Below are 12,829 nucleotides of genomic sequence, written 5' to 3'. Positions count from 1 at the left end.
GAAATGAGAAACAAAAATAGAAAAAAAAGAGCAAACATATTAAAAGTAAACATAAAGCTAAAATAATAACCTGAACTTTTTCTTTCTATTTTTATCTTAAGCTCCATCAGGACTTTATTAAGCTTCTAGGGTGAAAGGACTCATCTGTGTTCTGCATGCCCATACTGATGCTTAGGTCCTGGCAGAAAGTGCAGCCCTGCTTTAGATCTTACTGACTTCTTCTGGTGCTCCATTTCCAGTATCCACAGYTGGGTTGTGATCACCATGGGCATTGTTCTCCCCTCTTGCAGGTAGTTTTTCCTGTCCTGGAGGGACATACACCTTTTTCCAGAGGGAAAGTTTTTCATCCCACAGGGCTTCCACCACATCCCACAGTGCTCCTTTTTCTTCTTGAATGTTCTGGTCATTTTCCCTGAAGGCTATAGATTCTTTCCAGAGAATCAGTTTATCCCTTGAGATGTTCATATCTTCCTCCCAGAAGATCTTGTCCTTCTTCCAGAAAGCTATATAGTCCTTCCAGAAAGCCTTGTTCTTTTCCTGCACAGCTTCATTCTTTTTCTGCAGGATTTTGTTCTTCTCACGCATGGCTTTATTCTTCTCTTGGATATCCTTAGTCTTCTTCTGGAAATCCCTGACTGCTTCCTGCCAGGCCTTATTCATTTCTTCAAGATTCTGGATCTCTTCCTCAGCAGCCTTCATTTTCTTCTGGTATTCTTCAAGCTTTTCCTGAATGCTACTAACTTGTTCCTGAGAAGCTTTTGTTTTCATCTGGAAGTCCAGAATCTTTTGTAGGAAGCCTTTGTTCTCTTCTAAGAAATTGTTGATCTCTTCCATGCAAACTTTGTTCTTCTCCCGGAAGGCCTTGATTTCCTTCCGTAAGGCTTTGGCTTTCTTCTCCTGCTGAAAGGCTTTGATCTCTTCATGGAAGTTCTTATTTGTTTTGCAGAAGTCTTTGATTTCCTCCTTGAAGTTCTTTTTCTCTTCCTTCAAAATCCTGCAAAGCTGTTTCTTGTGGCAGTTGGACAAGTTTGCATAGAAGTTCTTATTCTCTCTCTTTGGATAGTAGAAAGGAGGTATCTCACTGCTTTGTTTTACCTGCTCCATCCTTTGCTCAGGTTTTTGCTTTCTTTCCATTAGATTATAACTAACTCTGGAGAAACTGGATGTCTGGAGCTGACAGGGTGAAGCAACAAACCTTTCAAGCACAAATGTGTTGCTGTGCATGATGCTGACTGCTTCTCCCAGAGAAACAGACAAGGCGTTTAGGACCCCCTAAAACAAAACTCAGGATTACAAAAGCACATAGCATTAGCTATAAATTCCATGGACTGTAATTAAGCTATATTAGATTAAGAATTTGTCAAATAAAACTAAGCAGGTCATTCTATAAATGCAGTATGAGCTAGGTTATTAAAAATTAACAATGAATAGTTTTCAGAAGTGACAAATGATTTGGGTAACTCTATTTTCAGAGTCTAATGTGTTGTACCTAAAAGGAACTTGTCTTACAGTGTGGCAATCACAATCACTAGTCATTTAGAATAATTTCAGGAGCCTTATATTATTTCATCACCAATTCTTTACTGAATAGTTTAAAACTGCTATGGTTTGCATAGTCAAGTTTGGTCAGTGATTACTGGCCACCTTAAGTGCCCTAATTTTAAAGGAAATTGCAACTAAAGCAAATACTTATGTCTCTTATGTCTGTACTTCTAGCTTAATGGTATCATGGGTGTAACAGAAGGGGATGAGCAGTCTTCTATGAATTACGCTCTCTGAGAAGATGATCTGAATTCTTTGTGCAGGTGTTTAAATATTCTTTGCTTTCAGTCATTCTATCAGGAATGCTTTTGCATCTCTTCTGCTTTARACTTTATCTTCTAAGGTTTATGAATTAATGATTAGATGGAAATACGCTGAATTTTTCAGGCTAATACCCCCTTTCACCCCATAGATCATTTCTGTTAGCATATCTGAGGGCATGTGTTTTTGGGATACAAGGCAAATTTTGTTTGTTTTAAATATAATAGTATGGTAATTTCAAGGTACAATCCCTTGTAATTTACACTTTCCAAACAACATAGTATAAAAAGAAGTAGCTACTAGCGTAATTATAGCGCCAGTAATATCACATTGTCTGTAAAGGATAGCAAGAAGGAACTGATTACTCATTGTAAGTAATGAGTAAGCATATGATTTATAATGGCTGTGAAAGAAATCTGCCACTGTCAATGAGCAGTGACCATCTCAAAATGTACATGAACTCTGCTGCTTGGAAGAGAGAGAAAACACTGGGCAGATTTACCTTAAGAGGCTCATTTTGGCCTACACAGATCATGACATTACAGCTGCATCTCGAAGTACACTTTGCTATGAACATGTGTTATGAGGTGTTTCTCAAAATGGATGCAGTGATTAGCAGCTTCCTTTTTTTTGCACTCATTAGCTCTCCATATTATGTCATATTACTTTTCAGGGCTTAGTTTTTAAAACATGTTAGAAGCTTTGGACCCCTTTTGTAGGCTGGCTTGCTTGTTCTCTTTACYTCTAACTAAAGTTTTCATTATTAAATAATGAATACATATTTTCTGTATTGCAACTAACCTGCTTGGTTTCGCCTGTGCTTAAGACTCCTGTGCTGTCTTTGCTGTCAGAGCTTGCACCCTGAAGACAAGAGTGTCGCAGAGCATCTGGAACCACTGCTGTCACGTCTAGAATGCAAGGAGAGTAGGAGCTTGCTAAACATTCAGTAGTTGTGAGGTCACACAATCCTGATTTTACTTTAGCAGCCAGCAGATTACAAGATGCGGAGCAACCCCCTGCASTGTCTTACAGTGTCAGAAATGTTCGTACAAATAACAGTTTTTTTGGTAAAACACTTGAACAGCACCAAGGCCTGGCAGGAGATTCAGATACTCTGAAGGAAGGCTACTGTGACAGGGATACTGCTGTTGTAGTCTGTCCTTGACTCACAGATGGTATCTCTTCTAATTGACCTATTTCCAAGCTTAGAAAGTTAGYGAGAGGCGAACTGGCTTCTGGGGGCGTTCTCTAATTCAGTCCATGAGTGGTAACCGTGTTATGATAATACTGCTCTGCAAGGGCTCTGCAGGTAAGGCAGAAAGCTGGAAAGTGAGATATGTTCAGGAATATGAACAAAACCCCCAAATACCTCGCCTAGCCTCCTGTATATCCACTTCAGTAGATTTTGGTAGCCGCCTTTATGTACCTAGTAGGTACCTATATGGTACACAACAAAAATAGCTTTACACTTTCATTTGTAGAATCTGTATACCATATATTTTAAAAGCTGTAGCCAATACTTTAAGAATAAACTAGGTGCCCTGCTTTCTGAAAATCAGCTATGCTTGGTTAGCTAACTCTCCATGATGCCTTTGAAAATCTTTATATACGTCATCTGTGGAGTAGGTGTAAATGCTGCATTTCTATACAGTACTTTCACCAGGAAAATGACTATATTGTGTCAGGGAAATAGCTGGAGCTGGATGTTCAACTATTTTTGTTGTCCCTAGCCACTTCTCAGGACTCTATCTCTCTGGGACACAGCATAGTGGGACACAGCTAACTGGTTAAATTGATAAGTGGATTAAAACTGCATTCCCATATCTGTGTATATGAAAATTCAGAAAAATGTGGATATCTGGTATGCGGTTTTAGTTCAAGCCCCCACTTGAGTAGACATGGTTATTACTAAACAGTGGACCTGTCTTCCGCAGAACAACTACCATGTGAGCAGAAATCTTTATATAGTACGTTGTATGTAGGGACTCTCTTTTGCTTCTTTTACRTTTCATTTCCTCCTTTCTAAAACTCTCCTTCATTTGATTTAAAGCACTTCATTTGATATGAAAAGCAGCATGATTAGAGGATTCCTCTAATGCTTATTGTTATTTTTTCTAAATGAACTTTCAGTAGCTTATTTCTCTGTCCCACCCCCAGGAGCTGAAGAATTCCATCAAGATCTTGAATTCAGTGGAAACCACTTATATCCCTGCTGAATAACAGGCGAAAAAAGTTATGAGGGAAATACAGCAGTGCATTCATATTTTTTGCAGTGCATGCACATGGGTTGGGTTTCAGCATCATGAAGCATAGTCAAAAACTGAAGAACTGTACTTGATGATCTTGGAGAATCCTCTCAGTATTTCTCTGAAATCTTTCCTGGGGTGTTGAGTGTCTAATTCTAGTGCAAATGTAAGTTTGAAGTTGGCTGTGCTTTGAGGAGGGGATTGGGCCAGATGACCTCCAAAGGTCCCAATCTAAATTACTCAGTGTCTAATATTGTTTTTCAAATATTCTTCAGCATGGTACTGCAAAATGTTTTTGCGCCCAGCAAAGACCTGCTGATCCTAAAAACGTTGCTGCTTTGGCAGCTGAACAACACAGAGGTTTCAGAGCAACTTTTGGATTAAGTCACCAAGCTTGACATCTGCATCACCTCAGGCTAACGTGAATGAACAAGCACTAAAAAGTAATGTTATATTTTCTCACTGAAATCAACATTTAATGGAATTATCCCAAAGAGAGGCAAACTATATACATGAGAGAAATGGGGCTGTTGTGAATCTGTGATAATTATTGTGGAAAATTCAGTGTTAGTGCTCTATTATCTGAGCTCATTTTGAGTTCAAGAAAGGAGAATTAGACAGCTGTATTCCTTTTTTTTTTTGAAAGAACAGATATGATTTCAAGGGAATATGCAATGCAGATGTATGAAGCTGTGAGTGTTCAGTCACTACAGAGGTCAAGACATTCTGTGCAGGCAGCTCAGCCTTATTGTAGAAGTGTTTCTGCATGTCTTTTAGGCATTTATCATAATGGCTTGCTTTTTTCCTTCCCTCCCCACTCCTCCCTTCTCTCACCTCCTCTCTCTCCCCTTCTTTACTTATCCCCAAAGAGTTTGTGTTATATCTAGGAACTGTCAGGAAAATGTAGTGTGAATGTGGGATTCATATACCTGGATTTCCATAATTTCCTTGAAAAGGACTGAAATAATGTATAAATAAGTATTTTGCTCACTTGTAGAGAGTAATTCCTGTTACGGGACTTAATAGTAAAGCCATAATTATTTCCAAGTAGTACACTCACTCCTAATTATATTCACCATTTTGACAGAGCCCTAATGAAAGAGAATTGTCATTCAGAGAGATCTGGACAGGTTGGAGAGTTGGGTGGAGAGGAACCTCATGAAGTTCAACAAGGGCAAGTGTGGGGTCCTGCACCTAGGGAGGAATAACCCTAGGCAGCAGTACAAGCTGGGGGCTGACCTGCTGGAGARCAGCTCTGYAGAGAAGGACCTGGGAGTGCTGGTGGRTGACAAGTTGACCATGAGCCAGCAATGTGCCCTTGTGGCCAGGAAGGCCAATGGTCTCCTGGGGTGCAYTGGGAAGAGTGTTACCAGCAGATCGAGGGACGTGATCCTGCCCCTCTACTCAGCCCTGRGGAGGCCTCGTCTGGAGTACTGCGTCCAGTTCTGGGCTCCCCAGTCCAAGAGAGACATGGAGCTACTGGAGAGAGTCCAGCGTAGGGCCTACGAAGGTGATCAGAGGGCTGGAGCACCTGCCCTRTGAGGAACRGCTGCGAGAGCTGGGCCTCTTCAGCCTGGAGAAGACTGAGGGGGGATCTTATCAATGTGTACAAATACCTTAAAGGGAGGGTGTCAAGGGGACGGGGCCAAACTCTTTTCAGTGGTGCCATGCAACAGGACAAGAGGCAATGGGCACAAACTGAACCACAGGAAGTTGCGCCTGAATATAAGGAAGAACTTATTCACTGTGAGAGTGAGGGAGCCCTGGAACAGGTCACCCAGAGAGGTCGTGGAGTCTCCTTCTCTGGAGATATTCAAGGCCTGCCTGGATGCAACCCTGTCTAATATGCTCTAGGTGACCCTGCTTGAGCAGGGAGGTTGGACTAGATGATCTCCAGAGGTGCTTTCCAACCTCAACAAAAAAGAAAAAAAAAGGAATTACTAACGCTATAAAAATTTCTGTATTATTATGTTAGGAGAATTATAATTTTGATAATTAAGTTTTATTCGTGATGGAGCTAAGATTTAGCAACCCCACCATCACCATCCACCTGYAGGTGAGTTAGGAGAGGGCAGCTTATTGGCACTGCCACATCAGACAGTGAGCTGAAATGCAACGGAATTGACAGAGGAAACTTGTGAAGAAAGGCTGTAATATTCCAAACAGCAATCAGGGCTTTATTAGCTTGAGAAGGCAGGAGTCATTCTAAGCGAGCGAGTACCTCGATTTTGGTTTATGGCCAAAACAGTAGTTTATGTTGGCTGCTCCCTTCTGTGATTGTTTCACTTTGCAAGGAATCCCTGTTCCTCATTCCAAAGGTCCAGTTCTTTCTTCCAGAGGTCCAGCCCATTTTTCCACTGATCTAGATCTTTTCCCCATATCTCCACTTCCTCCATTAGTAGAGTCTTGACATTGCCCCAGAGGATCATACTCTTTTGCCAGAGCGCCATGTTCTTTTCCCAAGTGACCTTGTTCTTTTCTTGGAAGGCTGCGATCATATCCCTATTCTTTTCTTGTAGTAACTTTAGATTTTCTTTTCTGATCTTCTTCCATTCCTTAAAGGTTTGGATTTCTTCCTGTAATGCTATTGCCTTCTCTTGTAAATCTGTGATTAGGAGGCTTATCAGATTCTTGAAATAAACTGTTAGTTTGTAACCAAGGAAGAGAGATGATCTAACGCACTGGGAAACCTTGAAATGCCACCTTGCAAATGACATGTCCACAGGTCAGTCTGAAATGCAAAGCAAGATTCTGTAATGGGAATTACAAAGTAAATTAAAAGACAAAATCATAATCCCATAGATAAGTTCACAGAATAAAAAAGAATGAAGTAGTTTTATCAAATTAATTTTTGTTGCAACCTCTGTATATATCCATAAGAAACAGTTGTTAACATAATTTATGAATTAATAATAATAAGGATTGACAAAGCATCAAGTAGCCAGACTAATCACTGGAATTGTGTATTGTTTTACCTCCTTTTTATAAACAGCTACTATGAATTTAAAGCTTAATTTTTCTTTTGTGATAAGGAAAAACAGAACTTTTGTAAGACAGCTTTGAAGAAAGTTTTCCATGGTGCCCTGCTATTAGCCCTCCATCAAATCTCAAAAAAAAAAAAAAAAAATCATAGTAAGATGTAATGATCGTTCTCTGTAGTGACAGCTAACAATCTGCTTTTTCAGTTGATCTGTTGCAGTGGCTGCCTTCATAATGTGAAAAGTATAATTTATAAAGGGAATCAGAAGTACTTTCAGTGATGTGTCAACATATATCGAAAGAATACACTTTTGCAGAAGTATGATTTAGGGCTTGATGCAGGAATTACTAGATGAAATTTTATGACTCATCATAAATGTGTTGGATCAGAGGATAATGGTGATTCTGGTCTTCAAATGTGCGAGTACCAACAGCTGTTATGGTGTCGTAGTGAAATAATACACATGAAACCCATTTACAAAAAAATAAATAAACCTCACAGGATGCCTCAGCCATTTCTATTCTGCCAGTCATCAGATGAAAGCTCGATGAAATGTCCTTTGATTTGTGTAAGTTTTTGTATGCACTGTGAACATCTGTAGCTGAGCATATAAAGAACTTTTGGATTGGTGATTGAAACAGGAAAGAAATGAAAGGGAATCAGACCAGATATCTGAGAAGTGGAGGCTGTAAAATGAGAAAATATGTATTCTCCTTCAAAGAGAATTATATATTCTTTCTCCTGACGACATGCTGTCTTGCCTCTATCTGCGATTTAGGTATTACTCTCCTGACTGTAGTTTTCCTTTTCTCTTTCCTGTGAGTCACTGTTTTCCTGCCATACCAGTAGCTTCTTTCTCAGGAATACTTGCAGTCCCAACAACAAAGAATCAATAACGGAGAAAATGTCTCCTGTTTTTTTTTTTTGCTTTAATATACCTTGGATCTCCTCCGAGTCACAGTGTCTGACTCAGGGTCAGGTGAAGAACACACCWGTTCTCCACTAGTCCTCTTACCTCTTCTTTCATTTTCCTCTTTTTCTACTCTTCTGTACATCCCAGGCTACTCCCCGTTTCACTTAACATCTCTTCTGTGTCTGCTTCAAGAAACCTTTCGTAGGGTTTTATAAGAAGATTCTCCTATATTCTGGTGTATAATGAAGCTACTTGCTCCTAAAACTGATACTCCAAATTCACCTGTGTGCTCCCTCGCAGCCAGCTACATACATCCTCTACAGACGCTATTAATGAATTGTTGGGTCATTTCACTTGTAGTGATGTCATGTCTCAGGTTGGTGACACTAATGCCACAGTACTGAATATGCCTGAGATGGTCCTTTGGATGGCATTAAGAAGAGGAGTGGCTCTGGGGAAAGCCTGTCCTTTCTTGCCACGTTTTCTGCTGCCGTAGACACTTCAGGAGGCAGCCAGTTTGGCTGTTCTGTTTTAAGTGACATACCCAGCTTCGACACAATGGTTGTACAATGGTAGAACTAACGTTGTCTTTCGTCTAGGACAAGGTCTCTTCCTTCTCTAACGCTGTGCGGGCAGCMTTTCCCTCCCTTGCACTCAAATGCAGCCTTTCTGCATCTGTGTATTTGCTGCTTTAAGCTTCAGGTTCTGCACTCTCCCTGCCTGAGCTCCTGACCTCAGAGGGAGCTGGGGCTTGTTCATTCAGCTCAACTCCTTTACCTGACTGTGACTTCAGTGGCAACGCAGAGGTTTCCTGACACCTCTTGTATGCTTTGCAGGTGGTAAGGCTTGTTGTATTACTCACCTGAAATGAACATCAGCTTCCACTAAAATATAGAAGTTCATTTTGCATACGGATTTTTGCACTTGTGTCTTGACAGGGGAATGCGGATAATTAGAAGCTTGTCATGTTGTTTTCATAAGTGAACTAGTCAGAGATGCCTTTGTTATATGACATTAGTTTGACTACCAGGATAGGGATTTTTCTCATAAACCAAGTGCTTTCTCGCAGAAAGCACTAATGCAATGCTGCATTAGGGACAACAGCTTGAATCACTGAAAGAACCAAGTCACTCTCTATAGGTGGTTCAAACTGCACCAGAGAAAAGGCATTATTTGCTCAAGAGGTTTCTCTTTAAGTCACTATCTATTTTACTATTTTGCCCCATAGGAGCATCAGCTTTCTTATGATACATATAAGCCATCAGAGTGTTGGTAGGATTACCTTAAGGCTTTTAGGTTAATGGACAGATTTATTCAGTATCTTTGGGAAAAGAACAAATTAAAATGCCTCCCAATGTAAGATTGTGTGCGCCTCTCCCTTGGCTGGCCGGTGGTTTCCACAAAGATTCTCCCTGCTCACATCTCAGGACATCTTGTCTCAACATCCTGTATTTGTAGCTGTGTGAATGAATACATAAGTACTGTGCAGGAGTGAGATGGGTTCAAAAGCTACAGGGAATTAAGGTCAATTATTAAGGTATGTTTCTGCTATGTAATTATTGGATAAATTTGTTGCCACATAATAACTATTTCAAAACTGAGTATGAAAATGTGGCACTGGAATGTGAAGAATGRGCTTTTCAGCGCTGTTGGTAAAGCATTTGATGACCAGAAGCTACTCCAGTTCTCTGAATTATAACGTTAGCAGATTTAAGCAGATTTTTCAGGGCAATGCCTAAACCATGTGGCTACATAGCAGTTGTCCATCTCTGCTGTTGAAGATCTTCCATTTTCACTTTTTCTCTCCTGTTGTCTCCATCTGTGTTTGGTCCACTTGTTATACATGCTGTGAAAGGCGTCTCTGCCAAAAGAGATGGGAAAGGCTCTGCTGGGAGACGTACATGCTGTTCTGGAGTGACTATTGGATCTGAGTTTCTGTGGGTGTGCTCCATGTATCATTTTTAAAGTACCCTTCCCAAATAGCCAGCAGGCAGACAGCACTTCAACAGCTAGGAAAATACCTGCAGTAGAATTGGTGTTACCAAAATTCCTAACATGAGCATGACAAGTAAATTAAAATGCATGGGCTGGCATATATCCCACGAACGAATTCCTAAACTCTGACAAACCTGAACAATTCACATACTATTTAATTGTCTCTTACCACTCTTTCTCAGCAAGAATAAAATTAAGATATAAAAGGCAAATAAATTAAGGCTTTGACCTATTCCATAGATATTTTAAGTGTCTGGAAATAAAAACAGACAATATGGAAATAATACAAAAAACTACAACTTTCTTCTTCCTACTTCCTGTGCAATGTAATGTCACATGCAGGAGGGAAGTGCATCAGCTGCCTTTACAGAGGTGGCCTGACTGCTTATTTAGGCACAAAGGACCAGACTGAGAAAACTCACACAAACTCTTAAAATGAGACCTGCGGGATCTGTATATCCAGTGTATTAATTCTGACTGCTGTTTAATCTTGTCATTGAAGAAAGCATTGATTGACATGGTCCAGTGGGACTTGGATACTTGAAATACCAAATCCAGGTTCTGCCTTCCCCTTCCCAATCTCCCCTTTTGGCTGGACCATCTGTAAGTGCTTTGCTTTCTTCTCTAGGCAGTTCTGGGCCTCCCTAACATTGCACTTCACCATGTATCTAAAGCTGCCGTTGTGCCCTTGCAAGCCTGTGAATGACACCGGAATTTAAGCCGTCGGTTCCTCATTTGGCTACAGGGAGTCCCTCTGCTGCTCCAAAAATCTTCTAGTCCATTATTCCTTCGGCGAAAGATCGCAGCCACACAGGGTCCCCACSCCTTCCTCCTCTTTATAGGACCTTTTTAATTCTCTTTTGCCATCTCTGTGCTATTAAGAGTAAGGATTTTTCTTTTTTGCTTCTTCGGTCTTTCTCCCATCTCCCAGCAAGATCCCTCATCACAGTGATATATACTAGCTAAATGATGATTGAATTATAATGATCCCGTCTACTCTGCTGTGATCAAGCCCTAACTCAAGAAGACAAGCCCCTCTTGGATGCAATAGGTGGCATAGGCAGCACTACTCACTGATTTGGTAATTCTTATAGAGAGAAGTTAATAGTAGTGTTCAGAATTTGTAAGCTTTAGGCATAGACTTATATTCACACACATACGTGAACTGAAACCACAGCTGTGCTTTGAAGGTTCCTTTCTTACTGGTAGTAGCTTTGATTTACCAAAGTAATAACACAGTTTTTAATGACAATGCAGTTGCACTTTCCACTTGTCTGATTTCCTTGCTGAAATCCTTTCCTTCCATTTTCAGAGCAGAAATAACACCACCTCAAGACCCTGCCTTCCACCACAGGCATTTCATAGCAAAATGTTTTATCCAGGGCTTCTCAGAGTAGCAACATAATGTTCCAAGTGGCTTGACCATCATGTCATTTTGTCAGCCAGAGTTATCTGAGACTGTGTTAAATATTTCAGAAGAAATTAGAAGTTAATTCAGTAGCACCAATCATCTCCTTGTTCTGGTATATGATTAAAGAGGTGCTGTTGAAGTGGGCAGGCCAGAAAATTAACTTGGTTTGACAAGTGTCTCATTTAGTAGCTCTTTTTTTTTTGAATATTCTACTCCTGCTTCCTTGGCTTTTAATTCAAAGTTTAGCCAAAACACAAAAGCAACAGTCGACAAGTTTCCTCTTGGACRCTTGTTTGTTTGAACAAATCTTCAGAAACATGCAAGCTGACGGATGATGATGCATCAGAACACAGACAGGTTTGGGTGGTAGTAGGGTTGTCACAGAGATCTATTTTCATGTTCAGCTCATGGAGCAGGACCATTTGCCATGACATCACACCAGATTCCAGACTTCCCATCTGGGCTGGCAGCAAGCGACTCCACTGCAGAGGCTGCCACAGCACATGAAAGCAGAACAGGTGAAAATGCAGCAAGCAGTATTAGGTTTAGAAAATGTTATTTCTGCTTCGTTTAGTTTCTTCGTGTCCCCACTTCTGGAGTAAAGGGAACAGTTACATCTCCACTGGAAAGAGTGAGGCTCATCCAAGTATTTACAGGAGAAACCACCCTGCCCAGCAGAAAAAAAATCTTACTCTGCTTATAGTAAAGGCTGTTAAAACGAGTTAGCCTTTTCGTATCATCTCCCAAAATGTAGCCACCGCAGTCTGTGATGTAGGGTGACAAGAAAAGAAGGGAAACGGACATAGAAAATGCTGACAAGGTTAAATTCAGATGTTCACATGGAGGGTGTTTTTTGGGCACTCAGCTCCCCAAAGCTCGCCCTCCTTGGAGGCAAGCGTGAGCCATGCTGTGGCAAACGGGCTATGCGCTGTTCATTTCTTCCTYGTATGCTGCCGTAATTGCGATAGGAATCATCTGAGACACTGAGCAAAAAATTCTCTTTATGGCAGCCTCATCCTAGACTGTACCCTTGTACTCTGCTTTGAATGCCGTAAGGAGTTCATGCACGCACGGGAGCGGGGTGAGGAGGAAATCCTCGTTACGAGAGGGGTACTCGGAGCACCAAAAGCCAGCGCTGTCCGTGCGGATTTCTTGTGCTTGCTTGTAAACGCAGCAGTCCTTAGCTGGGTCTTCTCATGATAAACTGTCCGAATTACAGGTCACGTTTAATAGCAAATGAAAGCAGTGGTAATGGTACGAGCTCGTTGCCGGATGGCCCTGGCTCCGTCTTCTCCCAGGCGCAGGCTCTGAGAGCGGGCCCAGTGCGGTCTTAGCTGTACTTTTGTTCCCTCTGTGCGTTGGTGATAATATAGGTCTTTGCTTCCTGGTATTTTTCATACTGGCAGTGATTGCTGTGTTGCCAGCCACCAGCGATTTTCTCCTTAATATGAAAACTCCTTTTTTTTTTTTTTTTTTTTTTT

General features: G+C 41.0%; 1 protein-coding gene across 1 annotated transcript; it reads right to left on the bottom strand.

Annotated features, from left to right (window-relative positions):
- Positions 1–201: 201 nt before the first annotated feature.
- On the bottom strand, positions 202–1,104 carry LOC146601727 (uncharacterized). Its single transcript, XM_085300731.1, has one exon. It carries the CDS (start codon positions 1,102–1,104, stop codon positions 202–204), a length of 903 nt encoding a protein of 300 aa, XP_085156857.1.
- Between the last annotated feature and the right edge of the window lie 11,725 nt (positions 1,105–12,829).

Source organism: Rhea americana, unplaced genomic scaffold (genome assembly GCF_003343005.1).
Source record: "Rhea americana isolate MKP2758 unplaced genomic scaffold, rheAme1 scaffold_10, whole genome shotgun sequence".
NCBI lineage: Eukaryota > Metazoa > Chordata > Aves > Rheiformes > Rheidae > Rhea > Rhea americana.
Note: the sequence above shows the minus strand (reverse complement) of the source record. Positions and strands in the feature narration are given on the sequence as shown.